This window comes from Saccopteryx bilineata, chromosome 2, assembly GCF_036850765.1.
Source record: "Saccopteryx bilineata isolate mSacBil1 chromosome 2, mSacBil1_pri_phased_curated, whole genome shotgun sequence".
NCBI lineage: Eukaryota > Metazoa > Chordata > Mammalia > Chiroptera > Emballonuridae > Saccopteryx > Saccopteryx bilineata.
The window spans coordinates 358,894,402-358,921,396 of record NC_089491.1 but is presented as its reverse complement, the minus strand read 5'-3'; the positions used below and the strand labels follow the sequence as shown (position 1 = coordinate 358,921,396).

At 49.9% G+C, this 26,995-nt stretch overlaps 1 protein-coding gene across 1 annotated transcript; it reads right to left on the bottom strand.

The window, feature by feature from the left end:
• Positions 1–2,478: 2,478 nt before the first annotated feature.
• Positions 2,479–26,995, bottom strand: TRPV1 (transient receptor potential cation channel subfamily V member 1). Its single transcript, XM_066255345.1, has 17 exons — positions 26,941–26,995; positions 23,183–23,487; positions 22,288–22,451; positions 22,059–22,211; positions 21,441–21,581; positions 20,996–21,294; positions 19,763–19,942; positions 17,095–17,253; positions 15,879–15,974; positions 14,466–14,536; positions 12,803–12,968; positions 12,301–12,367; positions 8,482–8,804; positions 7,418–7,545; positions 6,734–6,849; positions 6,221–6,226; positions 2,479–2,666 (listed from the first exon to the last, which is right to left on the bottom strand). The coding sequence occupies exons 2-17, from the start codon at positions 23,467–23,469 to the stop codon at positions 2,500–2,502; spliced, it is 2,523 nt and encodes an 840-aa protein (XP_066111442.1). The 5' UTR covers positions 23,470–23,487; positions 26,941–26,995; the 3' UTR covers positions 2,479–2,499.

Sequence of the window (26,995 nt, the reverse complement as noted above, 5' to 3'; positions counted from 1 at the left end):
CAGAGCTCCATCAGCAGCTTTGGGCCGACCTGGTGACGTCAGGAGAAGGTCCGTCTGCGTCCGGGCAGCCACAGCTGTCCTTGGGTGAGGATAGCTGAGCAGCCTCCCTCTCGGGGATTCTGGGTTGTGCCTCATCCTGCCTCCAAGTGATGGAAGGGGCACATGGGGACAGAGATAAAGAGATGGCGACAGGAACAAACAAAACAGAAACAGCTCACAGACACAGAGAACAGACTGAGGGTTTCCAGAGGGAAGGGGGTTGGAGGACTGGCTGAAAAAGGTGAAGGGATTGCGAAGGACCCATTGGGAGCTACACAATAGTCATGAGGATGTAATGTACAGCATAGGAAATAGAGTCAATAATATTGTGATAACTGTGTAGGGTGCCAGGTGGGTACTAGAAACAAACATAAAATAATATTAAATATAAACTATAATGGAAAAAATTTAATTAAAATAAAATTTTTTAAAAAGACAGAAATAGATACAAAAAAAAAACACCCCACAAACAAAATAACGGCTAGTTGCAGGTGGATCCTCCTTAAACAGCCCAGGTTCACACAGAAAGTTGTGATCCTTCATTTTACAAAAGAACACCCACAAGACCCCTTCCAGCTCTAAGTGATTTTGAAAGTTGATTCAATTTACAGAAACTTGTGGACATCTCACATCCACACAACATTTTCTGAGGAAGGCCTACAGGTAAAGCAAGGAGTCCCGGGCCCACAACAGGAAGCGAGAAGCCCTCGCGCCTCCCTCTGACCTGGGTAGGCTGGCACGCTCCAGCCCTGCTCTGCCAGGCAGCCAGGCTCTGCCATTCCGTTTTGAGCTCTGGAGTCAGACCTCCTGGGTTTACTGGCCATGTGACCTTACTAACTGTCCCAGCCTCATTTTCCTCATCTATAAAATGGAGCTGATGATAGCTTGTCATAGGTTGTTAGGAAGTTTGAAGGATAATGCACGTTGAGCACTTTGTATAGACACTAGACACAGTCTGGCTGTCAGTATTCCTCCTCTATGCCCATTGGCCATGGTCTGGCCACGGCTCACTGTACACCTTGTCAGCCAGCCCTCATGCTCCTCTGTCAGGCTTTGTGTGTGGAGGCAAATATGACACTGGAGGACATGGAGGAGGGGTCCCAGTGTTCCCTCCAGGTACCCCTCTCACTGAAGGGCTGAAGTCCCAGCCTCAGCTAATGTCACCCCACTTTTCATGAACCAACATCTAACCCTCCCATGACTAGGCAGCTCATTCCACACTGCACAGACTTTAACACGACTCCTCCAACGTCTGGGACAGCTCTTCTGGACCATTGTTTGCTGAGTTCTCTTTCAGAAAGCAGGAGTCAGCAAACTTTTAGGCGAAGGGCCAGAGAGTAAATATCATATTTTAGGCTTTGCAAGCTACTTGGTCTCTGTCGCAACTACTCAGTTCTGCACTGCAGCATGAAAGCAGTCATAGACAGTATGGAAATGAATGGCCATGCTGTGTCCCAATAAAAGTTTGTGTACAAAAGCAGGTGGCAGGCCGGGTTTGGCCCATGGTTCATTGTTTGCTGCAGGTGGTAGGCGCATGCAGACAGCAGTGCCCTCACCCATGGGTAACAATGAGAGGGTGACCAAGGCTCCCAACACCATGGGGTAGTACACACGCGCACAGAATACACACATATCCCTGTGCATGCACACACACACACACACACACACACACATAAACCGCACAGAATCAATCAGCTGTGCTGGCCCCAGGACTGGCACGAAGTTCACACTTGATATGATTTATAGATATACATATTTATTTGATGGATGGCAGGATGGATGGAGGTGGAAGTATGGATGGGGGGCGGGACGATGCCACTACAAATGGAAGATCACTAGAAAACTCTTTGGGATGTGGATCTTTACTTTCATCTGAACACAATAGAGCTAATATTTCTGGAACAGTGATGTGTCATGGAAGAATAAAGTCACACTGAAAGAAATCTTGCTTCTGGCAGAGCTGGGAATGGGACCAGCCTCCTCACCTTCTCTGAGGAGTAAACACCACCACCCCCAGACCACTCTGGACAGGGGAGAGAGTAAGCACAATGCAGAGGAGGCTGTCAGCATTTTACATCCAAGGAAGCGTTCTGTTCTAAAAGGTGTCCCTCGGGGCTTCATTTACATTTACTCCTAGCAATATGAAATCAAAGAACACAGGGGCATCACACATGTCAAAGAGAGTTATCGTTCGTGTGTTTGATAAAGTCAGTAAAACCTTGAAAGCAAGATCCTTTTCTGTTAGAAGATCCATGTGGGGATGGTGAGGGTTGGATGGATATCTCTCCCATGCATCCGGCACTGCTCCCCGTGCTGGTCCAGGGAAGTCTAGGAAAGTGTCTAGGCAGGCGCAGACTGGACCCTGCTGGCGGCTGCTGAGAGCACAGGTGTGCCTGCACAGACCCCAGCACCGGTGCGCCGTCTGAAGGCCCACAGCATGGAGCCTCCTGTGGGGGTCCCTCACTTTTGCCCTAAAGCAGCAGGATCCCTGAAGACCTCGGCATCTTCTGGTTTGAGGGACCCTGCAAAGTGCCTCAGGTGGATCTCCTCGGGCTGAGCCGGGTGCCTGTCTCTAGTGCTTTGATCTCTTAAAAGGGGCACCAGGGTGAAGTTCTTCCAGTGTCTCCCTGGAATTAAAGGTAAATCATTGTTACTGCCTTGGATGCAGCAAAACAATAAGAAACATTCATTGGCTGGCCTTATCAACCTCCAGATAAACGGGGCCCAGGTGTGCCGCTGCTTCCTGAGGCGCCCAGGCCGGTGCCATTTCCTCTCCCCTCAGCTGCTCCAGGAGCCGCGTCCATTCTGGCAGCTGCTTAAATTCTCTTCCTCCGCCCCAGCCTGACTTGCTATGGCTTCACAAGAATCTGCTGCTTGCCTCTCTTGCCTCCGTTTCCTCACTGCCCACGTGGGAGGGCCTGTCCCCTGACCTGCTCCCACCAGCTCAGGTGTACGGTGATGAACACCAGCGAGAGAATGAGGATTTGGGGTCCAGGCTCCACCAGCGCCTAGCAAATTGGAAGCAATGCCAAGGGGACCATGAGAACACTGGGCCTCAGACCGGGATCTCGCATGTGGCCTGTAATTCCCAGAAGTTCCTGAGGAAGACCTAGCTGTCACTCTCATAGCGATCTCCAGCCCCGGCCACGTCAGAGAACGCCAGGCAGGAGTGAGAGCTGTGTGTGCTCTCTTTCCATTGGCCAGAGCCCTGGTCAGCCAAGCCTCCGGTTGGCCACATCTCCCACCCCTAGGCCACAGTTCAGGCCCTTCTGCTGGTGTCCAACACCAGCCACATCTCAAAGGCATCAGGAATGCCAGAAGCTGGGCCCATTGTGGCCACTCCAGCATAATACTTCAGGTCCTGGTGTTTCCCAGAGGCTACACGAGCCTGTCCCCTAACTCCAGTTTGACACTAAGTCCCAACTGTTGAAACATGATCCCTCAGGGAACCCAGTGATAGAAACAGAATGGCATCACTGGGAGAGGGGCCAGGTGCTCACTGAGACCCCGTCTCCTGGCTGACAGAGGAGGAGGGAGACCCAGCCTCGGGGAGTGCTTGGCCCTGCTCCTGCTCCAAGACCCTCAAACTAGGTATGGGTGTTCCAGAGCCCACGTCCTGTAGTCCTGATGCCAAGAGCTCCCCAGGAGTTCTCCCTAGCTCAGTTACTGACCACTGTTCTCCCCTGGCCTTGCGCTCCTGTATTCCCTCACCCCTTCCTAATCACAGGCCCATGGGTTCCCTGGATTATCTGACTATCTGTACTGGCATTGTACTGTTACAAAGTTGTGCAGGAAAGCAAAATGTTCAGAAAGTATTTGTTAAGTAAATGTAAGTGTGAAATCAGGGAACCTCTAACCGTTCCCCACCTCCATCCCAAGTGGCATGAATGTGAGCATCCCTGCCATCAGGCCGTGTCTTTGTTAATACCACAGTGGGTGTGTCATGTTGTAAACAGCCAACAGTGTGATGCAAACATAATGCAAATCAACTGCAAACAAAACAGCACAGCTTGTTAAAAAATGTGGGATTTCATTAAATCAATAGGAGTGATGTTGGAAAACTGCTCAAATCATATGCAAAGCCATCTCCGAATGCCTCTGTGATGAACAGACCAGTTAACAACTGAAGAAGAGATCATCACTAAGTACTATGAAATGACACACGGCGTGCTTCCAGTGAGACTCGTGGGGACATTACAGGATTACAGGAGGCCCTTGGGAAAACATAAAGTTCCTGAGTAGTTTTCCAAAATTGAGTAGTTAAATTTGGATAGATAAACTGGGCTTCATCAAAATTTAAAACTTTTGTCTGACCAGGCGGTGGCACAGTGGATAGAGCATAGGCCTGGGTTTGAAACCTCTAGGTCTCCGGCTTGAGTACAGGCTCATCTGGTTTGAGCATGGGTTCATCAGCTTGAGCATAGGGTCGCCGGCTTGAGTGTGGGATCATAGACATGATTCCGTGGTCGCTGGCTTGAGCCCAAAGTTCGCTGGCTTAAAGCCCAAGGTCGCTGGGTTTGGCCCAAGGTCACTGGATTGAGCAAGGGGTAACTGGCTCAGCTGGAGCTCCCTGATCAAGACACATATGAGAAAGCAATCAATAAACAACTAAGGTGCAGCAATGAAGAATTGATGCTTCTCATCTCTCTCTTCCTTCCTGTCTGTCTGACCCTGCCTGTCCCCCACCTCACTAAATATATATATATTATATATACAAATATATTTTTAAATATATATATTTTTTAAGCTTTCGAACATCAAAGAACTCTACTGAGAGTAAAAAGATAACTCACAGAAGAGGATAAAATATTTGCAAGTCATATATCTGATAAAGGATTAATATCTTTGAATAAATAGAGAATTCCTATAACTCAACAAGAACAAAACACAAATTTTAAAATGGGCAAAGGGCCTGACCAGGCGGTGGCACACTGGATAGAGCGTCACACTAGGATGTGGAAGACCCAGGTTCGAGACCCTGAGATCTCCAGCTTGAGCACAGGCTCATCTGGTTTGAGCAAGGCTCACCAGCTTGAGCCCAAGGTCGCTGGTTTGAGCAAGGGGTCACTTGGTCTGCTGTAGCCTCCCAGTCAAGGCACATATGAGAAAGCAATCAATGATCAACTAAGGAGCCACAAGGAAGAATTGATGTTTCTCATCTCTCCCTTCCTGTCTGCCTGTCCCTGTCTGTCCCTCTCTCTGACTCTCTCTGTCTCTGCCACAAAAAAATAAATAAATAAAATAAAATGGGCAAAGGGCTTGAATAGGCATTTCTTCAAATAATATCTATAAATGGTAAATAAGAACATGAAAAGATATTCAGGGAAATGCAAATCAAAACTGCAATGAGATACTACTTCCATTAGGATGGCTATAATAAAAAAAGAAAAGAACAGAAATGTTGGTGAGGATGTGGAACCTTCGTGCATTGCTGGTGGGAATGTAAAATGATATAGCTGCTTTGGAAAATAGTTTGGCAGTTCCTCAAAAAGGTAAACCTAGAATTATAACCCAGTAATTCCGCTCCTAGCCAAAAGAGTTGAAAGCAGGGATTCAAACAAAAACTTATGCACCAATATTCATAGCATTATTTACAATAGCCAAAAAGGTGGAAACAATCCTAATGTCAACCAACAGATGAAAGGATAAATAAAATATTGTATGTGGTATACTATACATATACAATGGAGTATTATTCAGCCAGACACAAAAAGATATATATTGTATAATTCCACTTATATGAAGTACCTAGAATAGGCAAGTTCACTGAGACTGAAAGTAGAAAAGAGGTTACCAAGGATGAGTGGAATATAAATGGGGAGTAATTGTTTCACAGATACAGAGTTTCTGTTCAGAACAATGAAAAAGTTCTGGAAGTAGATAGTGGTGCTGATTGCACAACATTGTAGATACAATTAATACTCAATGATACACTTTGAAAAAAGTTACAATGACAAATTTTATTTTATATATATATTGTGATATGTGTGTATATATATTATATATGGTATATGTGTGTGTGATATATATATATATAACACAATTTTTAAAAAAACAAAGAATTTGTGAGGGGATTGTAATCATAACTCAAAATGTGTTCAATATAAGGTAAGTTAGCTTCCTTTTTAAGTGAGTATTGTCAATTAGACTTTTAATTTAATGTCTGCTGTTAAATGTTTACCATTAACTGTTAAAGGACTTTTTTCCAGTAGTTACTGCCTGCAGGGCTTTTCTGCCCAAGGTGTACCCTTTACTCTCCCATTCTTCCCCGCTCTGCCTGCCTGGATGTGCCCACACAAGGTGAGGGTTTGCATGGCTGTTTGTCCATAAGCCTCACAGAGCTGAGTGCAGTCTCTGGGTGGAAGGCATGGGGCAGAGGAGACAGGACAGCCCACAATGAGGTCAGCAATCCAGGTGGCTGGGTGTGGGCTGCGCTGCTTCCTCTGGGGCACCGAGGACAGGTGCCTGGGCCGGGGGTGCTAGTAGAGCGGCGTGCACGGGCATGTGGAGCAGCCAGCTGTGCAGGTGCACGTGAGAGCATGTAATAGTGCTCGTGACTGAGTTCATAAGGGTGGTGGACACTTGGGGCCATTCCAGCACCCCAGCTATGGGGTGAGGAAGGCCTGCAGAGAGTGGGGGCAGCCCCAGCCTCACCTGCCCAGCATGCCACAGCACCCTTCCCTTCACATCTCACCTCTGCTTGACCGCAGGGAGAAGCTCAGGGTGCGCTTGATGCCCTCGCAATTGCCCGGGTCTTCATTGATGATGCCCACATTGGTGTTCCAGGTGGTCCAGTTCACTTCATCCACCCTGCAGGGTGAGGGGACAGGGGGCAGGGAGCTGGCAGCCTAAGAGCCATGCCAAGCTTCCAGGTTGAGGGCTTGGCCCCACAGGCCAAACCCTAGAAGCCCATAGATCAGGATGGGGAGACATAGCTGGTAGGGGCGGGGGAAACAGGCCTGTCCTTTGGGCACCACCTGGGGATACCCACTCTGACCACACCATCAGGTCCAGGGACTGTAAATATTAGATTCTTGGTCCTGATCCTGATTACCTGTTGACCCCTTCTGGATACCTCATTTTCCAATATTTAATGTCTGGGTCTCACCAACCGAGGTCTAAGGTGGGTCTGCTATGGCCACAGCTAAGCACTGGGGCAGCCCCTATACCAACAGCTGGCCTTAGCAGAGTCCCCTGTGTCCATGACTGCCCCCAAGAGGCCCTGAGGCAGGCTTCTGTACCACATCTGGCAGCAGGGGGGTCCTCCATGCTCACACGAAGCCCTGGAATGGCCCCTGCACATACAGCTGGCTCCGGGTGGGTCCCCAATATCCACGCTGATCTGAGCCCCCGTGCTCTATTCCTGCTTGGGCATTACCTGAAACACCATCTGTAGTCATCCTTGCCATCAGGAGTGTACCCCACCTGCAACAGCTTGCCTGAACGGAAGGCCTTCCTCATACACTTAAGGAAGCTCTTCTCTGTGTCCAGGATGGTGATGGCTCTCTGCAGGAAGACACAAAAGTGCAGAGGGGTGGAGGATTCATCCAGGGGCCACCCCTGGCTGCCAGTGCTGGCTGCCAAGATCAGCCTCCCTGGGGTCTCTCCCAGGCCCAGCACCTCGGAGTAGGACCTCCAGTGCCCTCTGTACCCGGCTGGTTCCTGAAGCCTTGTGGTCACCAGCCCACAGAAGGAGCTCAGCCCGTCCAGTTCCAGACCTGCCCAGGCACTGCTGGTGAGTGGTGAGCCCCGTGTGTGACGTGGCGTCTACCAGCCCTAGGCCCCTCTCGGAGGAGCTCACGAAGGGGCAGTATAGTAGTGGTCAAGAGCAGAGCCTTGAGTGTGAGACTGCCTGGGCTGACTCCTGGCTGGGCTACTCCAGTTGCTTTGAACACAGATACCTAACTTCTGCACGTTTGCCTCAGTGCCGTCATCCAAACAGCGGCGCTAGGGAGAGTGCCCACTTCACAGCATTGTTGTGGGGATTCAGTGAGAGCATGGAGTTAAGTACTTGGCACAGAGTCAGTGCTACTTAATGAGAACAGTACTTTTATTATTAGTGATGAAGGCAAACATGAACACGGGGGTCTCAAAACTATAGCTGTCGAGGCCTATCCCATTTTTAGCTGCTCCCCCAGAGTTTAATCTCAAGTCCCCCTGAGATGGGCACCGCATGGATGGTGCTGAGCCCTCTGCCTCCTTCCCTCAGGGGCTGGCCAGCCAGTCCACAGGAAACACTGAGTCTAGGGACACAGGCTAATGACACTGGGCCGGGAAGCCCTGCAGGAGGAGCCGGGAGGGGGCCGGCTGCGGGAGGTGCTGCTGCGTGGTCCCCCGACCCGCTGAGCTTTCTGCTCCTCCTCAAACCCTGCAGGGCCCCCGCGCCAGCTGTGCGGAGCAGCTGATGCCCTCCTGCTACACACGCCTCGCCAACCGACCCACCTGCAGCTTCCAGATGTTCTTGCTCTCCTGCGCGATCTTGTTGACAGTCTCCCCCATGAGGGCGATGAGCATGTTGAGCAGAAGGATGTAGGTGAGAATCACGTAGGCCAGCAACAGGACGATGAAGACAGCCTTGAAGTCATAGTTCTCGGTGAACTCCAGGTCGCCCATACCGATGGTGAACTTAAACAGCTCCAGACAGGTGGAGTACAGGCTGTTGTAGGAACTGTCCGGCGACCGGCAGCCAGGCCCCCGCCACCTGTGCGAGGCAGTGTCTGCCGACACGGATTTGTTCTGTCCGTCCTCAATCAGTGTCACCACCGCTAGAGGACATGGGGAAGGAGGGGTGCAGCTGAATGGAAGCCAGGATCCCAGGACCCCCAACATACACGCAGGACCCTAGAATGGAGCTGCAGCAGGAACACGGCTCGGCTATGCAGCACCTTTGTGTCATTTTTTTCTTAAAAAGAGCCCCTTTCTTCAAAACTATCAGAAAAATTGTCATAATATATTATTTTGTTACAGTACAAACTTTATCGTCTGCTATGAAAAATTATTAAAATAAATACACAGGCTCTGGCCGGTTGGCTCAGTGGTAGAGCGTCGACCTGGCGTGCAGGAGTCCCGGGTTCGACTCCCCGCCAGGGCACACAGGAGAAGCACCCATCTGCTTCTCCACCCCTCCCCCTCTCCTTCCTCTCTGTCTCTCTCTTCCCCTCCCGCAGCCGAGGCTCCATTGGAGCAAAGATGGCCCGGGCGCTGGTGATGGCTCCGTAGCCTCTGCCTCAGGCACTAGAATGGCTCTGGTTGCAGCAGAGCGACGCCCCGGATGGGCAGAGCATCGCCCCTGGTGGGCATGCCAGGTGGATCCCGGTCAGGCGCATGCAGGAGTCTGTCTGACTGCCTCCCCATTTCCAGCTTCAGAAAAATAGAAAAAAAATAATAATAAATAAATAAATAAATACACAAATCTACATGGACAATGTAAATACAGTCAGCTTTGTGCAGTGCACAATCTGCCTAACCCTGTATGTCAGCCCTGGGTCCACAGCCGCTTTCTCAGTTGCTCCATCTGCCTGTGCCTCTTAAAAGGTGGCCCAGAGCCACCCCGTGCCAGAACCATGAGCTAAGCAGCTCAGAGCAGAATGGTCTCTTCTGCGTTCTGCACTCTTCTGTGGGAAATGGAGTTCAGAGCCTGAGAGCTTCTGTAGCAGCTTCCCCCATGGTTAGTTCATAACCAGAATCTAACCCACGTGGCTTCATCCCTGCCTGTGGCTACTGATAAACAGGGCCTTCAGAGCAAGGCCAGAACCCACACCAATCCCTGTCAGTCCTAGTTAAAGCTGCCCATGACACCCAAACAAAGATTCCAAAACAGGCTGTAACTGCAGGACTCAGATGAGAATCGAAGCAGAGCCAAGTTATATAGGTGTGTCAAAAGGGCACAGGAATCAGCTTGAAGGAGCTCCCAGTGACAATTCCTCAGACAATTTGAGTATCAAAGTAGATGACAGTAGTAGAGAGTTATAACCCATTTTAAAAAGTGAGAATTCATTAAAAAAAACATAAAAGAATCTATGAGACTATATTTATGTAAATAAGTGTGGACAAATAGAAAGCTCTTCCTTACAATAGAATGCCAGCAAATAAATGCAAAAGAAATGATGGACTTAGAAAACTATTATTTTAAAGAAAATGTGGTACATATATACAATGGAATACTACTCAGCCGTAAGAAATGATGACATAGTATCATTTACAACAACATGGATAAACTGAGACAAATATAAGGTGACGGAAGATGATTTGACTTTGGGTGATGGGTATACAACATAATCAACTGTCCAAATGATGTGGAGATGTTTCCTCTAAATCTACATACTCTAGTTGACCAATGTCACCCTCTTAAATTTAATTGTCTAAATAAAATAAAATAAAATAAACATTATTTGCCCTGGCCAGTGACACAGTGGATAGAGTGCCCCTCGGAATGCCAAGGTTGCCTGTTCGATGCCAAGGGCACCAGCTCAACCTCTGAGGTCACCTTTTCAAGCTCTGGCCAGGGCACGTATGAGAAGCAATCAATGGGTGCATAGCTAAGTGGAACAAAGAGTTGGTGCTTCAGTCTCTCTCCCTTCCCCTCCCCACTCATTCTCTCTCTCTCTCTCTCTCTCTCTCTCTCTCTCCCTCTCTCTCAAATCAATAGGAATTCTTTTTTTAAAAAAGACCATTATTTGACAATCATTGGGATGAGGTGACTCAGTTGTAAATAATCAGTGGATGCTAAAACAATTGGGTGAAAGTTTGATGAGAAACAGGATATTTACATAAGCTGAAAACATCTCCTCACAAATTACTCATCAATCACCAAGGGAAAGATAATAACTTGATAGTGGAAACATCTGGCAGACCCACCAAAACAAAATAATCAAAGTTAATATCACCAGAAATGGGACAAGCAGGTGTCGTGGGACTCCTGATACAATGCTGAAGAAGACACACATCACTTCCCCGATATCCTGACCAAAAATGTTCACCTAAATCTGATCATGAGGACACATCAGACCCAAACAAAAACATCAGACCCAGACTGAGAGATGTTGTAAAAACTGGCCTTCACTTATAAAAAATGCTAAGGTCACAAAAGACAAGCCAAGTTTGAGGAACTGCTGCCGATTGAAGGAGACTAAAGAAGTGTGACAACTGAATGTAATGCATGATCTGGGATTTCCATTTCTGTGAAAGATGCTTTCAGGGCAATTAGTGAAATCTGAATAAGGTTGGTTGTTCAGCTAACAGCTCTGTATCAATGTTAATTTCCTGACTTTTGATCATTATACTGTGTTTACATAAGAGAATGTCCTGTGTTTTAGGAAATATTAAATATTTTAAAAATATTTAGTGGTAAAGGCTGATCACATCTGATCATAAAAAACATACTCTCAGTTTTGTTTTGGTTCGGTTTTGGGTTTTTTTGGTATTTTTCCGAAGTGAGGGGTGGCAGACAGACTCCTGCATGCACCCGACCAGGATCCACCACGCATGCCCACGAGGGGGTGATGCTTTGCCCATCTAGGGCGTTGCTCTGCACAACACGAGCCATTCTAGTGCTCAGTGCCCGGGCCGACTTTGCTCCAATGGAAACTTGGCTGCAGGAGGGGAAGAGAGAGACAGAGAGGAAGGAGAGGGGGAGGGGTGGAGAAGCAGATGGGCGCCTCTCCTGTGTGCCCTGGCCAGGAATCGAACCCAGGACTTCTACACAGCGGGCCAATGTTCTACCGCTGAGCCAACCGGCCAGAGCCTCTCAGTTTTTTTAAGTGGTGTGTGTGTGTGTGTGTGTGTCTGTGTGTGTAGCATGGGGGAATCTGGATAGAATGTAGAGAGTTATTTGTGCTGTTCTTGCAACACTGTTGCAAGTTTAAAATGTCAAAATAAGTTTTTAAAAGAAACCTAGCCAAAATATAGCTATCTTACAGGCAAGTAGCACTTCTTACCTCAAAACTTACTTTAAAACATTTTATGAATAACATCTATAGGTTCTGCTCATGTTGGTGTGAGCTCTGTCCACTGCTCTGTCATCCGCAGACACACACCCACAGGGCCCTCCCCACCGGGCCCCTCCCCACAGAGCCCCTCCCCATCAGCCCCTCCCCACAGAGCTCCTCCCCACCGGCCCCTCCCCACAGAGCTCCTCCCCATCAGCCCCTCCCCACAGAGCCCCTCCCTGCTGGCCCCTCCCCATCCGCCCCTGCAGAACCCTCAGGAAGCTAAGGGGAGCAGGAATCCTTTCCCCTCACCCACTCTGACCATGCCTGTTACCTGTGGAAAACCCGAACAAGAAAACGAGGTAGACAAACATGAAGCGACATAGGTCTCTCAGGATCATCTACAGGAGAGAACAGGCTTGTCAGAACCAAGTCCAGGCCCGGGCACGGCCGAGGGAAGGGCCAGGACTGCGTCAGCCCAGGGGTTCAAATGGAGCCCAAGTAGAATCGGAGAACGTGCAGGAAAGTTTGGATTGGTGGGCTGTAGTGTCCTGAGGGAGTCGTCCACAGCTCAGCTCCCCCCACTCATGGCCTTTGTTCTGGTGGGAGAGTGGGACCTGGTAGGCCAGGGCATCAAGTTTTAGGGAAGCCCCCAAACCCGGGTCAAGGCCAAACTACCTAATTTGAGGGGTAATTAGCTAGGAAAGTGGGTCTTCAGCCAAACCAGCATTTCCTCAGACTATACGGAGAGGATGGAGTAAGTCTGTGGGACTGGTCCCATATACCCACCAAGGGGACGGGCTCTGTGAAGAAACCACTCGGGCCCTCCTACCCACCTTCTCGATCATGACGGCATAGATGCCCATCTGCTGGAAGCCACGGGTATAGTAGAGCATGTTGGTCCAGCCCAACGCCAAGGAGAACACCATGGAGCCCACGTACTCCTTGCGGCGGCAGAAGTACAGCACCACGGTCCCCAGTATGAACAGTGACTGCACAAAGCTGCGGGCGGAATGACAGGAAGCTCTGCCTAAGGGCACCGCCGAGGCCTGGCACCCTTACAGACAGGAAGACCCCACAGCCTGAGCCTCTCCACGGAGGAACCTACCACAGGCCATGGCAGGGGTAGGGCTGTCTGGCCTGCCTTCGTTAGCCCATGATTCTCAGGGAGCAATATTGCCTCTATGGGCCCTTTAATTTGTCCTGTGGGGCTACAATGTAAGCATCTCAAGATGATAGTAACAGGATGGGGTTTGTGATTCCTAGGGACAGGCCAGCTGCAATAGGGTGAGAAATCAACTCCTTACATGACACTTGCCGGGATTAAAGAGAAGAGGCCCCGAAATGAGGGAAACCAGAGGGTCAGTGTAGAGGCCATAAGCTGAGATCCCAGGAAAAGGACCCTTCACCGATTGAAAGTCCCTTCTGCATCTGGGGCCCTCCAAGGGACCTCATAAGGTTCTGGCTTATTTATGAAGAAAGGAGTTTCCCTGTGACATTCACATTGTTTTTAGAACTGTTTTTATTAATCTCTCTCCCCCTAAAGCAGTGATTCTCAACCAGGGGTGATTTTGTACACACACACATACACACACCAAGTGGGAACATTTGGAAGTTATCTGGAGAAATTTTTTATTGTCTAGGGGACACGGAGAGAGCTACTGGCATCTATTGGGCAAAAATAATAACATTCTACAGTGCACAGGACAGCCCCCACAACAAAGAACCATCCACTGACCAGGCAGTGGTGCAGTGGATAGAGAGTCGGACTGGGATGCGGAGGACCCAGGTTCGAGCCCTGAGGTCGCCGGCTTGAGCGCAGGCTCATCTGGTTTGAGAAAAAAGCTCTCCAGCTTAAGCCCAAGGTTGCTGGCTCAAGCAAGGGGTTACTGGGCCTGCTGAAGTCCCACGGTCAAAGCACATATGAGAAAGCAATCAATGAACAACTAAGGTGTATGTCGCAACAAAAAACTAATGATTGATGCTTCTCATCTCTCTCCGTTCCTGTCTGTCCCTATCTAACTCTCTCTCTGTCTAAGGAAAAAAAAAAAGATAAAAAACAAAGAACCATCCAGTCCAACATGTCCATAGTGCCAAGGTCAAGAAGCTCTGCCCTAAAGATTGGAAATCCCTTGAAGACAAGAAGCAGGTCTCTTTTATCTCGATATTCCTGAGCCAACTCAGTGAATACCAGATGGATGGACAGAAGGGTAGAAAAAATGAACAAGGATACATCTAACTCAGACTATAAATCACATGAGCCCGTGAAACAGGTCTAGCATTCCCTAGTACCTGGTTCATACCTGGCACAGAGTGGACCCTTGGAATTCATTCACCCACCAAACGTTTATCAAGTGCCTTCCATTATTCATGCAACATGCTGTGAGGCCCCACTTCGTTTCAGGCCGAGTGTATGCGACAGAATGAGTGAGAGCTGACTGCTGTGTCCTTAGCAGATGTTTTCTGCTCTTGAGTTATTAGAGCCAAAGGGTCACTTACAAAAGTATCTCACTGTAGCTGTCCACAAACAAGGACTTCAGTGACGGCCGCCTCTGCAGGAAATATTGAATCTGCAGATAAATAGACAGAGGAAGATCCCAGGAAAGGTTAGACCTGGCTAAGTGGTGAGCGCCCAGAATACTTCCTAAATGGTACCACAATGGACCATGGGAATGAGTCAAAGCAGAGACGATGAAGGGAGTGGAAGAGCATGGGTCAGGCTAATGTTATGTGACTTAGTCAGTAGAGATTCTTTAAAATAAAGAGTACAATGACAATTATACCTAGAAGTAAAGACAAGAAAAAAAAAGCCCAAATATTATCAATTGCTGTGTTTGAATGATGGGATTGGGTGATTTTTTTTCTTCTTCTTTGTAATTTGAGGGTTTTTTCTAATATCTTTAAGCATGCATTACAGTAAAAATTCTTTAATCAGCCTCCACTGAACTAATTTACCAGATTAATCAGTGCTGTCCACTCCTTGAAAACATTCTAGCTGACGCCCAGGGCCCTGATAAACGCTGAAGGCTAGGAGATCCAGGACCCCCCTCACTCCACTAAGCTCCCACCCACTGGGCCTGTGTTTGCCAAGAGTGGTTTTTGCCTGTCGCACTTACTACTGTGACTTTTTATTTTATTATAGTATAAGCTGTGAATGCGAAAATACAGTGGTTTCTATGAAGATAGAGTGCAATGACTCCTCAAAAGTAAGTTACAAAAAAAGGAAGGAAGGAAAAAGGGAGGGAGGGAGGAAGAGGAAAAAAGGAAGGAAGTAAAGAAGGAAGGGAGGGAGGGAGGGAGGGAGGGAGGGAGGGAGGGAGGGGGAGGGGAGGGGAGGGGCAGGGAGAGGAGGCAGGGAGGGAGGGAGGGAGGGAGGGAGGAAGGAAGGAAGGAAGGAAGGAAGGAAGGAAGGAAGGAAGGAAGGAAGGAAAGAAAGGGAAAAAGGGAAAGAAAGGTAGGTAGTAGATGTGGCTTAGATTGAGGGGGGAAATCACAATAATGTCTAATTATTTGTACTTGTAAGAATAGTCCCACATTCAAAGAAAAGACTGCTCGTTTAGTAAAATAATAGTCAAGGAATGTGCATCTATGAGTTTTCAGTTAAAATAAAATGGTTCCAATATACAGGTAGAGTTCTTTCATTATTCTGTCCGATAATGGACTATTTTGATTAATTAAACAACTACCAGTCATGACCTATCTCTACCTCTGAGATCCCTAACTGCCCATCTTCAAGAATGACCGCCTGCAGGACCCACTGGGCAGACGCCCACCCTCCAACCATGAGCATCCGGAAGGCTCTTGCCTCCCCCATGCATCTCTCAGCTCCTCAAGACAGTGAGCACTGAGTGAAACTCCTGATTTTTTGTTTTGGTGACAATGGAAACTCACAGTGTGGAAAAGAATGCTTACCCCTCGGAAAAAAAAGTAGAATCCCCCTAGCACAGAAAGAATCTCTCCAGTGACGCGGAAATGGTCGCCAACAGTGTTTTTCAGTTTGTAGGGAGGCTGCAAGGTACAGAGAAATTAGTGACTCCATTCACTCGTTCATTCATCCGACAAACACTTACCCGGTGCCAAGCCCTGTGATGAAGACCCAGCCCCTGCCCAAGAGGCTCAGACTCCATCAGGAGAGAGACACAAATAAAGACAATGCACTATTTGGGAGACGTCCGCGTGGATGCCGCTCTGTGGGACCTGATTCCCAAAGGGGCAGTCTCCAGGTACCAAATGGAGCATCCTTACAATGTTGTGCTATCTCTCAGACAAGTCTCAACCCAGACTTTGCTGGAAAGAGGACGATGGCAGAGGTGGAGGCGCGCTTACAGACCCAATGCCACATGCTTCCTGCTGTTCCCAAGGCTTACGGCGAACCCCTGGGCTCCCAGATGCATCAGAGTTTCCCAAGGAGGGTGGAGAGAGAGGCATCCCACATGTGTGTGGTCCTTGTGTTCAGCCTCCATTTCCTGATGTGAGTTTCCTTTCAGTCAGTGTTTCATAAGTACTAGTTCTCTGGTCCATCCTATTAGCACATTTCTCTTTTCTCTTAAAATGAAGTCATTAAATGGCCTTAATAGGTAGAGAGAGATCAGGTTTCATCTAACTAGGGAATTGAGTTTTTAAATCAAATTTACAAGCAAGGCACCCTGGAAATAAAAGCAACAAAATTAAGTGTTTGGGTATTGAATGGAAAGGACTTAATTCCAAAACTCAAGGGAATCTATGTTTCCTGAAAGAGGAAAATATCTGGTGTTAAGGTGATTTGATGGACGGCCCAGGGTTTGGCACAGTCTATGTCCAGGGAATAAATAATGTGCGAGTGCATGAACGGAGGTGGGCAGGAAAGCAGGATGGCTGTGGGCTTAGGGCTTGTACCATCCCATGACTCTGTGGACACCCAGCTCAGGGGAGAGCTGCTTCCTGAGCCCCAATTCCTGCATTCTTTCTACCCTAGTATGCCCCCTCTGTAATCAGGGACCTCAGCTTAGAACAGGCAGGTTTCCAGGACAGCCTGAGAGGGCAGGGAAGGAGTCCAGGGCCCGGCCTGGGCTTGGGGTCTCAGGGGTCTGATAGGAACGCCCCTCCCCTCTCCCCCCACCCACACCAAGGCCCGAGCCTCAGGCCGCACCAAGCCATCCACAGGCCTGTGGTAGGCGGCCATGGTGAAGATGATCATATACAAGCAGTAGACGAAGAAGTTGAAGTAGAAGATGCGCTTGACAAATCGGTCCCACTTGTCCTGCAGCAGTCGATTCAGAGGTTCCACCAAGAGCATGTCGTGGCGATTCTGAGGGGAGCAAAGACAGGTGAGGGTCACGCCCCACCGGGAACCCTCATCAGCCTCAGGCACTCCCCACACCCACATCTCTGCACAGGACCGGCCCTGACCACGCTCTCGGCCCACAGAGCAGCTGAGGGGCGCAGAGTTGAGCCAGCAGGCCCACACTCTGCACCTCAGTGCCCTGCACGTACAGTGAATAAGGGGTGGAGTTGGACAAGGGACCATAAATGCCCCAGACACTTGAGAACTAACAAATGCTGCCCAACACTCTATGCCCATTACCTCTAATAACTCATTCCTGGGCATCTACATCCTTAGTAGTCCCACAGTAATGGGAAGAGGCTGACACAGGCAGAGGCTGGCATGAGGCTGCTTAGGGAGGGGCTGAGAGCAGGTTAGAAGGGGCCTTTGGGTTCCTTACTTCTCACATTTCCAGACCTGGGTCAGGTAGGCTATTCAGGCAAGAGTGGTCATTACCGACCAGGAGATCAAAGGCAACCAGAAAGACTCCCCTGCTGTGGGTGGGCCTGAGCCCGGGATACCATCATTATAAGTAGGCTTTGGGGCAAAAGTCTGGTGTCCAGATCTCTATTAAAGTTCAAGTATCCCTAAGATGGGTAAGCCAAAATCAGGTCATCCTGGCCTTCAGGCTATCGAGCCCAACCCCCAACCCAAGTTTGAGCTCCCCCAATGAGATCCCTGTTCAGTGTTTTCTTGAATGCTTCTGGGGATGGGAAGCTCCCTGCTGCCTCAAGAAGCCTGTAGAGAAATGCTAACTATTGGGAAGATCTATCCTCCAGAATAAAGTTTGTCTTCTCTGCTTTCCACTAATGGTTCCAGCTTTGCACTCAGGGAACCTGTTACTACATTCCTGGCTCCCAGAGCCCCCGGAAACATGAAGGCAGCAGCCATGGCACCACATCCCTCTCTTCCCCATGTCAAACACCCAAGTCCTTGTGATGCCATCCACTAACCAGCCCAGTCCCCCGGATTCATTATGGCAGCCGGATAAGTGCGGACAGGCACAGCATTGTGGGCCGCGCCTCTCCCTCCCTGGACTCGAGCCCTGTAAGCACAGCCTCTTGGCCCCATGAGACATGTGGCAGCCCCTCCTGGCCAACAGCACAGACACCAGCCCTGAGTCAGCCTCACAGGCTCAGAGTGTCACCTTAGAAAGAACTGACAGGGAAGGTGGCCTTCTCAAAGCCATGGTGGCAGGATGAGCCTTTCATTTAGGGGCATTGGTACCCTTATTTGGAAACCAAATAATTAATGTGCCTATCTCACACCTATGCAAAAATTAATTCTAGATAAATTAAAGAGGCAAACATAAAATACCTACAAAAAAAACTAAAGGAAACTATTGAAGGATATGGGTATAATCTTGAAGTGGAAAAAGCCCTCCAAAGCAAGACACAAGTCACAGAAGCGATAAAAAAAAAAAAGGTTGGGGTGGTGAACACACAGTACAATATACAGATGGTGTATTATAGAATTGCACACCTGAAAACTATGTAATTTTATCAACCAATGTCAACACTGGTGGTGGGCAAGTACATTGACAAAGTCTTTTTGAAGGACAATTTGGCAGTAGCTATTAAAATATTAAAATGTACATACTCTTTGACTAAGCAATTCTAATTCTAGATATCCTTCATAGAATAATTCTCAAACCCACACCAAGTGGCCTGTACCATCATAGTAGCAAAAACTGGAAATAACTTGGACATCCTTCCATGGACATTTTCTCCTCATCTGTACTGTGGATTTTTTAACGAAGCAGACTCATATGTACGGATACAAAATTGTCTAAAAAGACACATCATTAAGTGAAAAAATTGGTTGTTCCACATTATGTATATGATCCCATTTTTTTTAATTGAGAGGCAGGGAGGCAGAGACAGACTCCCACATGCGCCCCAACAGGGATCCACTCGGCAAGCCCCCTACTAGGCGATGCTCTGCCCATCTGGGCTGCTGCTCTGTTGTTTGGCAACTAAGTCATTTTAGTGCCTGAGGCAAGGCCATGGAACCATCCCCAGCGCCCAGTGCCTACTTTGCTCAAACCATTCGATCCATGGCTACAGGAGGGGAAGAGAAAGAAAGAGATGGAGAGGAGGAATGGAGAAGCAAATGGTCACTTCTGTGTGCCCTGGCCAGGAATTGAACCCAGGATTTCCACATACCAGGCTGACGCTCTACCACTGAGCCAACCAGCCAGGGAGGGCCAGTATGTTCCCGTTTGTGTAAACAAAATGAAGCTGCATGTTTTTATATAAATAAAAGGAAGACTCTTTTTGTCTACGTACTTCTGATGTAAGTGTTTATGGGAATATCACTGTATATGGTTTGTATGACGAAGGGAACAAGTGGGTTGATGAGGCTGCAGGACATAGATCTCGGGCAGCAGGTTTTCACTGATGAGAACCTAGCAGAGCCAGACCAGGGGCGAGGATGGGGGCTGGGTGTGGTGAGACAGAAAGCCCTCCCCTGGTCCCAGCCCTGGTCCACTCACAGGGGTATCACTACTGCTGTAGGCGATGACCTCCAGCACCGAGTTCTTCTCGCAGGTGTCGATGCAGGACAGGTCATAGAGTGAGGAGTGCACAGGCCCGTAGGCCCACTCAGTGAACTTCCTGGACAGGTGCCTGCACTCGGGCTCCTGGATTTCCCTCTGGAGAATATAGGCCAAGACCTGCCATGGGAATACAAGAGCCTGTGAGAAACCAGCCTGGTGCCCGGCCACAGGTTGTGTCCCCACACGGCCACTAGCTTCGCTTCAGGAATAATTTTGCTTCCCAGGCCAGTTGGAGCCCCTACCCAAGCACCTACCTCCATCCAGCAGCCTCCTGGCCACCATCCAGATCAACCTGCCGCTGCCTCAGACCCCAACCGCAGCCACATCTGACCCACCACGTGATCACACCTGGCTGATCACATCTGTTTTACCCTCGGCTCAACCCAGCCCCAGTCCAGGTCCCAGCACCCACCCCCCATCCTGTGTCTTGTTGGTGATGCTCAGTTAGAAATCAGAAATGGCCACATGTGGACTTGGGGTGGTAGACACACAACACAATATACAGATGATGTATTATAAAGTTGTCCGCCTGAAGCCTACATAATTTTATTAACATCACCCCAATAAATTCAATAAAAAATAAATAAATGAAAATAAGGTTCACAAGAGCCAATAGCTTAAATAAATATCATAAAAGCATCTCTTGTGATAACTTAATTAGATTAAATGCTTATGTTTACATTTAGGTTGGCTTCCTACAAATTGAGACAGCAAAGGAGTCTAAGGACAAAGAACTTTTTTTCTGGCAAAATCACTTAAAGTGATAGAAAACAAATTAGTAGCTGTTTAGAGTGGGCAGGGCCAAGGGGTGGGTAGACTGCAAAAGGGCCAGAGAGAACCACAGGCAACAAGGTTCTGTATGTTGGGGGGGGGGGGGGGGCGGGTAGAGCTGCATACATTTATCAAAACTCATCAAACCAAATGCTTTAGATGTTGCCATTTGTTTGATGTAACTTACACCTCAATAAAGTTGATCTAAAACCATAAAAAGAAATGGCCACGTGTGCAACGCTGGGTTCTCCTCAGCAACCACAATTCCTTTGGCGCACTCTAACAGCCCCACCCCAATGCTATAGGCTGTTGTGACAGCCTCGGGCAGGATTCATGCACAGTGAGGCAGGCAGTCCCTCCTGCAGCATGCCAGCTTAGCGCGCCAAGTCCCCCTCCTACCCCAATCTTCCCGCTACTGGCGGCCAGGGCTAGTGGTGTCAGCCCCTTCTTGTTGGTGAGCTCCTCCAGCTTCAGCGTAGGGTGGAGCTTGGCCCCCAGGATCAGAATCTCATTGTACATGCTCGTCACAAACTTGGTGTTGTCAGCCGTGTTGTCGGCCACTTCCACCAGCGCGTGCAGCACCGTGTTGCCCACCGAGTCCCCGGCGCTGATGTCTGCTGGCTGCCAGGAGTTCTGCAGCAGGAACTTCACGATGCCCAGCTGGTTGGTGCACGCAGCCAGGGAGAGGGGCAGCTCACCTGCAGCCAACACAGGCACACAGTGGGCTTCAGGAACAGACGGCTTGGGCCCTGGACCATCCTGCTGGTATCTCCCTCTGTCTCCACCCCAAAGCTCCCCTCAGCAATCATCAATAAGTCAAGTGTCTGCCACATGGTCTCCCTACCAAAGTAGAAGCCAGGTCGTCCTTTGGTTTTTTTAAAGAAGTCTCCATTGGCCGCAGCCTGAACATCTGCCCCGTTCTCCACTAGGAGGGTCACCAGCGCCATGTTCCGCCTCTCGATGGCGATGTGCAGCGCCGTCTGGCCTGTGAGAGTGCGAGCTGTTGGTTCTGGGCTCATGCCCTGTAGGAGGTGCCCAGGGGGTGCCCAGACGGTGCTGGGGAGGGCCTGGACAGAAGGTGGAAGATGCCCCCCCAATAGAGGAGACCAGGCCAGGATCCCCAAAGGGGGTACAGGGAGTCCTTGAGGCAGGCTAAAGATCCCCAGGAACACAGGCCACCAAACTGCAAACTGGAGGAGTCAAAATTGTCTGAGAGCCAGGAGCAGTAACAGAGAGGGAGGCCAACAGCTCCAGAGGCCAGGAACACCGGACCCACAGGAGGACAGGACCCTCAGCACCAGGACAGACCAAGCCAGCAGGTGCGGGAGGCAGGAACACCAGAATACCAACTTGATGGGTAGGACAGGGAGCAAGTTGCTCAGAGGCTCTCCCAGGCATTGGCTGTGCCCTCCTGGCTCCAGGTGCACTGTGGCAGAGCTGTGCCAAGCACGCCCCTCCTCACCCTTGTAGTAGCTGTCTGTGTAGCAGGCGTTGACAAGCTCCTTCAGGCTGTTCGTCTGCCGGGCAATCTCCAGGAGCAAGGGGATGGTGGAGTTCTGCCCATCGTGCAGGTTGAGCATGGCTTTCAGCAGACACGTCTTCCCTGTCTCTGGGTCTGCAAGATAAAGTGAGGGTCAGAGCAGGGGGTGGCAGCTGGGGCGCTCCCGGGGCCCGGCCCTCTCCGGGGCCACCTTTGAACTCGTTGTCCATAAGGTGCTTCTTGCTCTTCTGCAGGAAGGCCAGCAGGCTCTCCAGCTCCTCACAGTTGTCCTGAGCAACAGCTTCAAAGATCTTCCTGCGGTCGTAGAGCTTGAGGTTCTTCTTGACGCCAACAAGAGAGTCCTGGGATAATTGCCTGCAGGCCAGAAAACACCCTCGTCTCCCGCTAGGACCTGAGGCCCTTGGAGCTTCTCAAGGAGCAGGAAGAAACCCCAAAGCACACCAAAAGGAGAAAACACATGATATGAAATCCACCCCTCCATCTAGGTGACTGTCCAGGAAGTGGATGTGCCCCCATTCTGTCCCCGCCCTGTCTATAGACACACTCTAAAAAGTCTTTGTCGCCACTGCTTCATCCAATACCCAGGCCACCCGCTTCTGGGCCTGCTCAGGAGCTGGGGTTCAGAAGGCAGTAGCCTAGAGGGGGCTGGAAGCAGGGGTTCGGCTGGCCCCAGAGAGTCAAGAATCATCTTCCTTCCCTGCCTTGCCTGGGAGGAGGGAGGAGGGCTGGTGGGCTCCTCACTGGAGCTGTTTTGTACTCTGTCTAAAAGTGTCCTGCCCTTGACCCTTTTTAACTGGAAATCTAAGTGTTTGGGGCTGTTAGGTATTCTAGGCCTGGACACCTAGCGATCAGCCAGCAGCTAGAATCAGTATATATGCCAACATCCACTGGTAACCTGTGTCCTGAAGGTTCTATGAGTATAGATGCTGCAATCGACAATCTTTGAAGGCTCCCAGGCTCCCCAGCTCTATGACCTTCAGGCCATAAGCCAGAGCATCACCTGGTGTCTCCATGGCTGGGACCTCAGCCCGCTGAGCCAGGTGGGCTCCTGGTGGGGAGGAAGCTGGGCTCCAGAAGCAGCTTACCTGGCACAGATGGGGCCATCCCCAGTCTTCTGGATGATGACAATAGGACTGACTGTGATGGCCGGGCAGGAGGCTGGCTGACCTTCCTCATAAGAGCAGTCCATAGGAGAAGCCTCTTCCGAGTCACACTTTCCAAAGAGCCGGCTGCGACTCCTGGCCGTGCAGAAGATGTGAGGCTTGGCCGGAGCTGGCCTGGAGTTCGGGTCTCCATCCGTGGGGTCAGGGCGGGAGTCTTCTTGCTGCAAGTCCTCAGACTCCCCCGAGTCTGAGCTCCCCCATTTCTTCATTCTTGCCCAAGACGCAGCCTGCGGGCAGCCACCAAGATCGGGTTTATTCTCACCTTGGGGTGAGTGGTGTCTCCAGCTGTGCATTCAAGGGACAACTGGGTGATGAGGACAGCTCAGCCCCAAAGAGCCGAGCGGTGTGCAGCATGGAAACTAGGTGGCAGGCAGAGACTGGCACGCTCACGCCTCAGTCTGCACAGGCCCTCCTATGCCATGCTTCCCCATCACCAGCCATGCCCTCGCCTGCCTTTGCTTTTCCACCTCACTGCTGCAGCCATTGAGTTTGTAGAGGACTTTTGCACTGTTTGTCAGGGGCTAGTGGGCCTTTCAGGCCTAAACACCTGGAGTTAAGCTGGCAGCAAGTGCCAGCACGTGTGGCTGTAAATGTGTATAGATACTGTTTTTCACTCCCTTCCTAACCTCACCTCCTGCTCTTCCCCTTTATCCAGACGGGAATCCCTCTCCCTGGTACCCAAGCTCTCCCACCTCCCACTGGCCTTTACTCCTATAGTGCCTCCATTTGGGGTGCTTCCTCCTACTTTTCCTGCCCAAAGCTTACCACCTCTCAAACGTCACCTCCCTTGGGGCCCAGTCTTCTCCACACCCCCTAATCCCTGCACTGGCCATGCTCCCTGCCCCTCCGGGTGGCCCAGCTCATTGGCCATCCATCACTCATGGCCCTTCCACCACTCATGGCTCTCTGGTCCACTGTGCAGTCTAGCAACTGTCACTGTTTAATCTCCCCTTCTCTGTGACCTCCTCCTGGGCAGGGAGCTTGCCTGACCCATCTCTTGATGAAAAAAAAGCTGTGCTGGTCAGCGTGGGGAAATGAGAGATCAGATACAGGCACTTGTAGTTCCCACTTTCACAGGAGATTAGGGAGAATCATGTTCCAGCAGTGGCTGGGGGCCAGAAAACAGCCACTGAACGAATGGGAGTCTTTTCAAGATACGCATTTTCCAGTGAAAGTTCAAGCAGTGAAAACTCAGAGCACATCATGGCAATAAATCAGCTATGATCTGATCCCCAGATCCATGGGGAAAAACGAGGCAGTTCCGTCACTCTGCATCCTGTGAGCAGGACAGACAACTGACTGCTGGCCCATTTCCCCTCCTGTCTCTTCTGCTTTCGCGAGAACCTGAGTCTTTCTCTGATTCATCCATCAGGTGGAACCCCTATGGCAGGAAGTGTGTCTGGCTACAGGAAGCCCTGCTTCCAACCACTCACCCATTCATTTATCCATCACTCAATACCCACCTACTGAGTCCTACTGAATGCCCAGCCCTGTGCTGGGGGCACAAAGAGGACTCCAATCTCATCTGAGACAGCAACCAGGTGCCACCTGGGACGTGGGGATGGCAGGAGGAGCCAGGGTGCTTGCTGGAAAAGGCTGCATGGAGGAGGTAACAGATGTGCTGGAGGAGAGCAGGGTTGGGCTGGGACTCGGGGAGAGGGTGGGGACCCCTGGAGTAGCCAATGAAGATACAGTCAGTGGACTGGAGGATAGGAGGCGTGGTCAGAACCAGATCGCTGTTGGCCTTGAATGTCAAGGCCACAGGGCATGAGTATTACTGCATGAACAGTAGGAAGCCATGAAAAGCTTCAGAAGGCTGACACCAGGCACTAATCTTTGCTTCCAGAGATAACTTCCTGTCAAGAACTGTTCATAATATGGGGAGCCTGTCACCATTTAAAAGGCATAGGAGGCTAGAAAGAATGACAAGTATTGATGTGTTTGAGCACATGCCATGCAAAGGCAAGCACTAACACTTCACAGGCCTTTACTCACTTCAATCTCACATCTCTAAGAGGTAAATATTTTACAGATGAGAAAACTGAGGCACAGAGTGGGTACATTTCTTGTTTGAGGTCACATAGTTAGTAAAAAACGAAACCTAGATTGGATTCCAGGCAGCCTGGCTCCAGGCACCTCCAGCTCTCTACCAGTTCTTGGAAAGGTTTGGGATTCTCTCTCGGTCATTAAACTCAGCCCCAGACCTCACACCAGAGCCTGGGGGCCAATCAGCCCAGGCCTTCCCAGTCTGGGGCCAGGCAGGTAGGGACAATACCTTTCCACTCAGAAGCCTGGAACCTGTACTATCTTCTTGCTCAAACAAGTGTCGTAGGAAGCTCAAAACCCAAAGTACGAATAAAACCCAAACCATATGACAGGATTGGCTGTCCAGGAATGTCTCCCCTTGGATAAGTCTGATTTATAAAACCAAGAATCAACCTGATACCTGGCTAGCAGCTCTGAACAGACCAACCAGAGAGCACCTAATATAGCAGGAGCTTCAGCCAACCTTTCCATCGTGTTCTTTTTAGCAGCTTCACCTCTTCCTCTGACCAATCCAAATCTAACCCAACCCAGTAAATAGGAAGCAACCTACATAGTACCATCATTCAGTCAGTCAACAAACCCTGAATCTGTACTGCACACCTACACCCAATTCCCTACTAAAAACCAAGCTTCTCCCAGAGTGGAGAGCAGGATAGAAACTGAGAGGCCATTTGATCTAGGCAGGGAGGGTGGACAGAGATAGGATAATCTGTCACTGTCAGGGCTGGGATGTATCCAGCATGTGAGCCCCATGGCAATCCACTTGTCACTGTCAAACGTTTTACAGTGATGTGGGAATTCCAAGAGTGATCTGAGGTGTCTGAAGGAAATGGTTGTTTGGGTTTATATGAGATTCACAAACACACCAATCTGAACTAAAGACCAGTCCCAAAAAACTACCCAGCCCAGCAAAGCCCTGGCTTGACCTCTGGTTCTTTCTCAACTCCAGAGCCAGATAGAACATTGCCCACTCTGGGAAATGCCTCTGTTCTTGTCTCCCCAATCCAAGAGAGATATCCTAGGGCGTGGCTCTCCAGCTCCCCTGTCTGCCCAACATCCATCTGCCACCAGTCTCCCTGCAGGCCCTGATCATTCTTGTGCCCTTGGCCTACCTGAGCATCTTCTATAGAGACATGGAGACTGGGAGCTTCCCAACCCATGGATGAAGAGCCAGAGGAACTCTGCCAAATACAGAGAGAGAGAGAATGGAGCCTGGACAAGAACTCCAGCTCCTGCCTCCAGGCCCAGCTCTCCTTCACTCCACAGAGTGCGACGTGCTGAAACCTCCCGCCACAAACCACCGGCCTCGCAGAAGCCACAGGCTCTTGGCCGGGATGACTCTGGTGCAAATAACACATATGGATACTAGCAACCTCCACCATTACTTATCCAGTGCTTGCGATTAGCCAGGCTCAGTGCACTTTAGCGACTGCTTCACTTACGCCTCACCATGACCTTTGACAGCCACTGTTACCATCCCCAGTTTTCAGATGGGATCACCGAGGTGCCGAGAGGCTAGTTGAACTGCCCATAGTCACACCGCTGGAAAGTGCAGGGCCCAGCTTTTGACAACTCACTATGCCATTCTAAAAGCTAACATCTGTGTTGACCATCAAACAACCAAAGGGACTCACCAGCTAGACGCAAGTGCACCCCAGTCCCAGCGGGTGCCGGTGAGCTCCAAAGCCG

Coding starts and splice junctions, on each gene's coding strand:
- TRPV1 (XM_066255345.1), bottom strand. CDS start 23,469: ATGAAGAAATGGGGGAGCTCAGACTCGGGGGAGTCTGAGGACTTGCAG. Junction 21,582..22,058: donor CACAGACAGCTACTACAAGG/GTGAGGAGGGGC, acceptor GCACTCTCACAG/GCCAGACGGCGCTGCACATC. Junction 7,546..8,481: donor AGAACATCTGGAAGCTGCAG/GTGGGTCGGTTG, acceptor GTCTTCCTGCAG/AGAGCCATCACCATCCTGGA.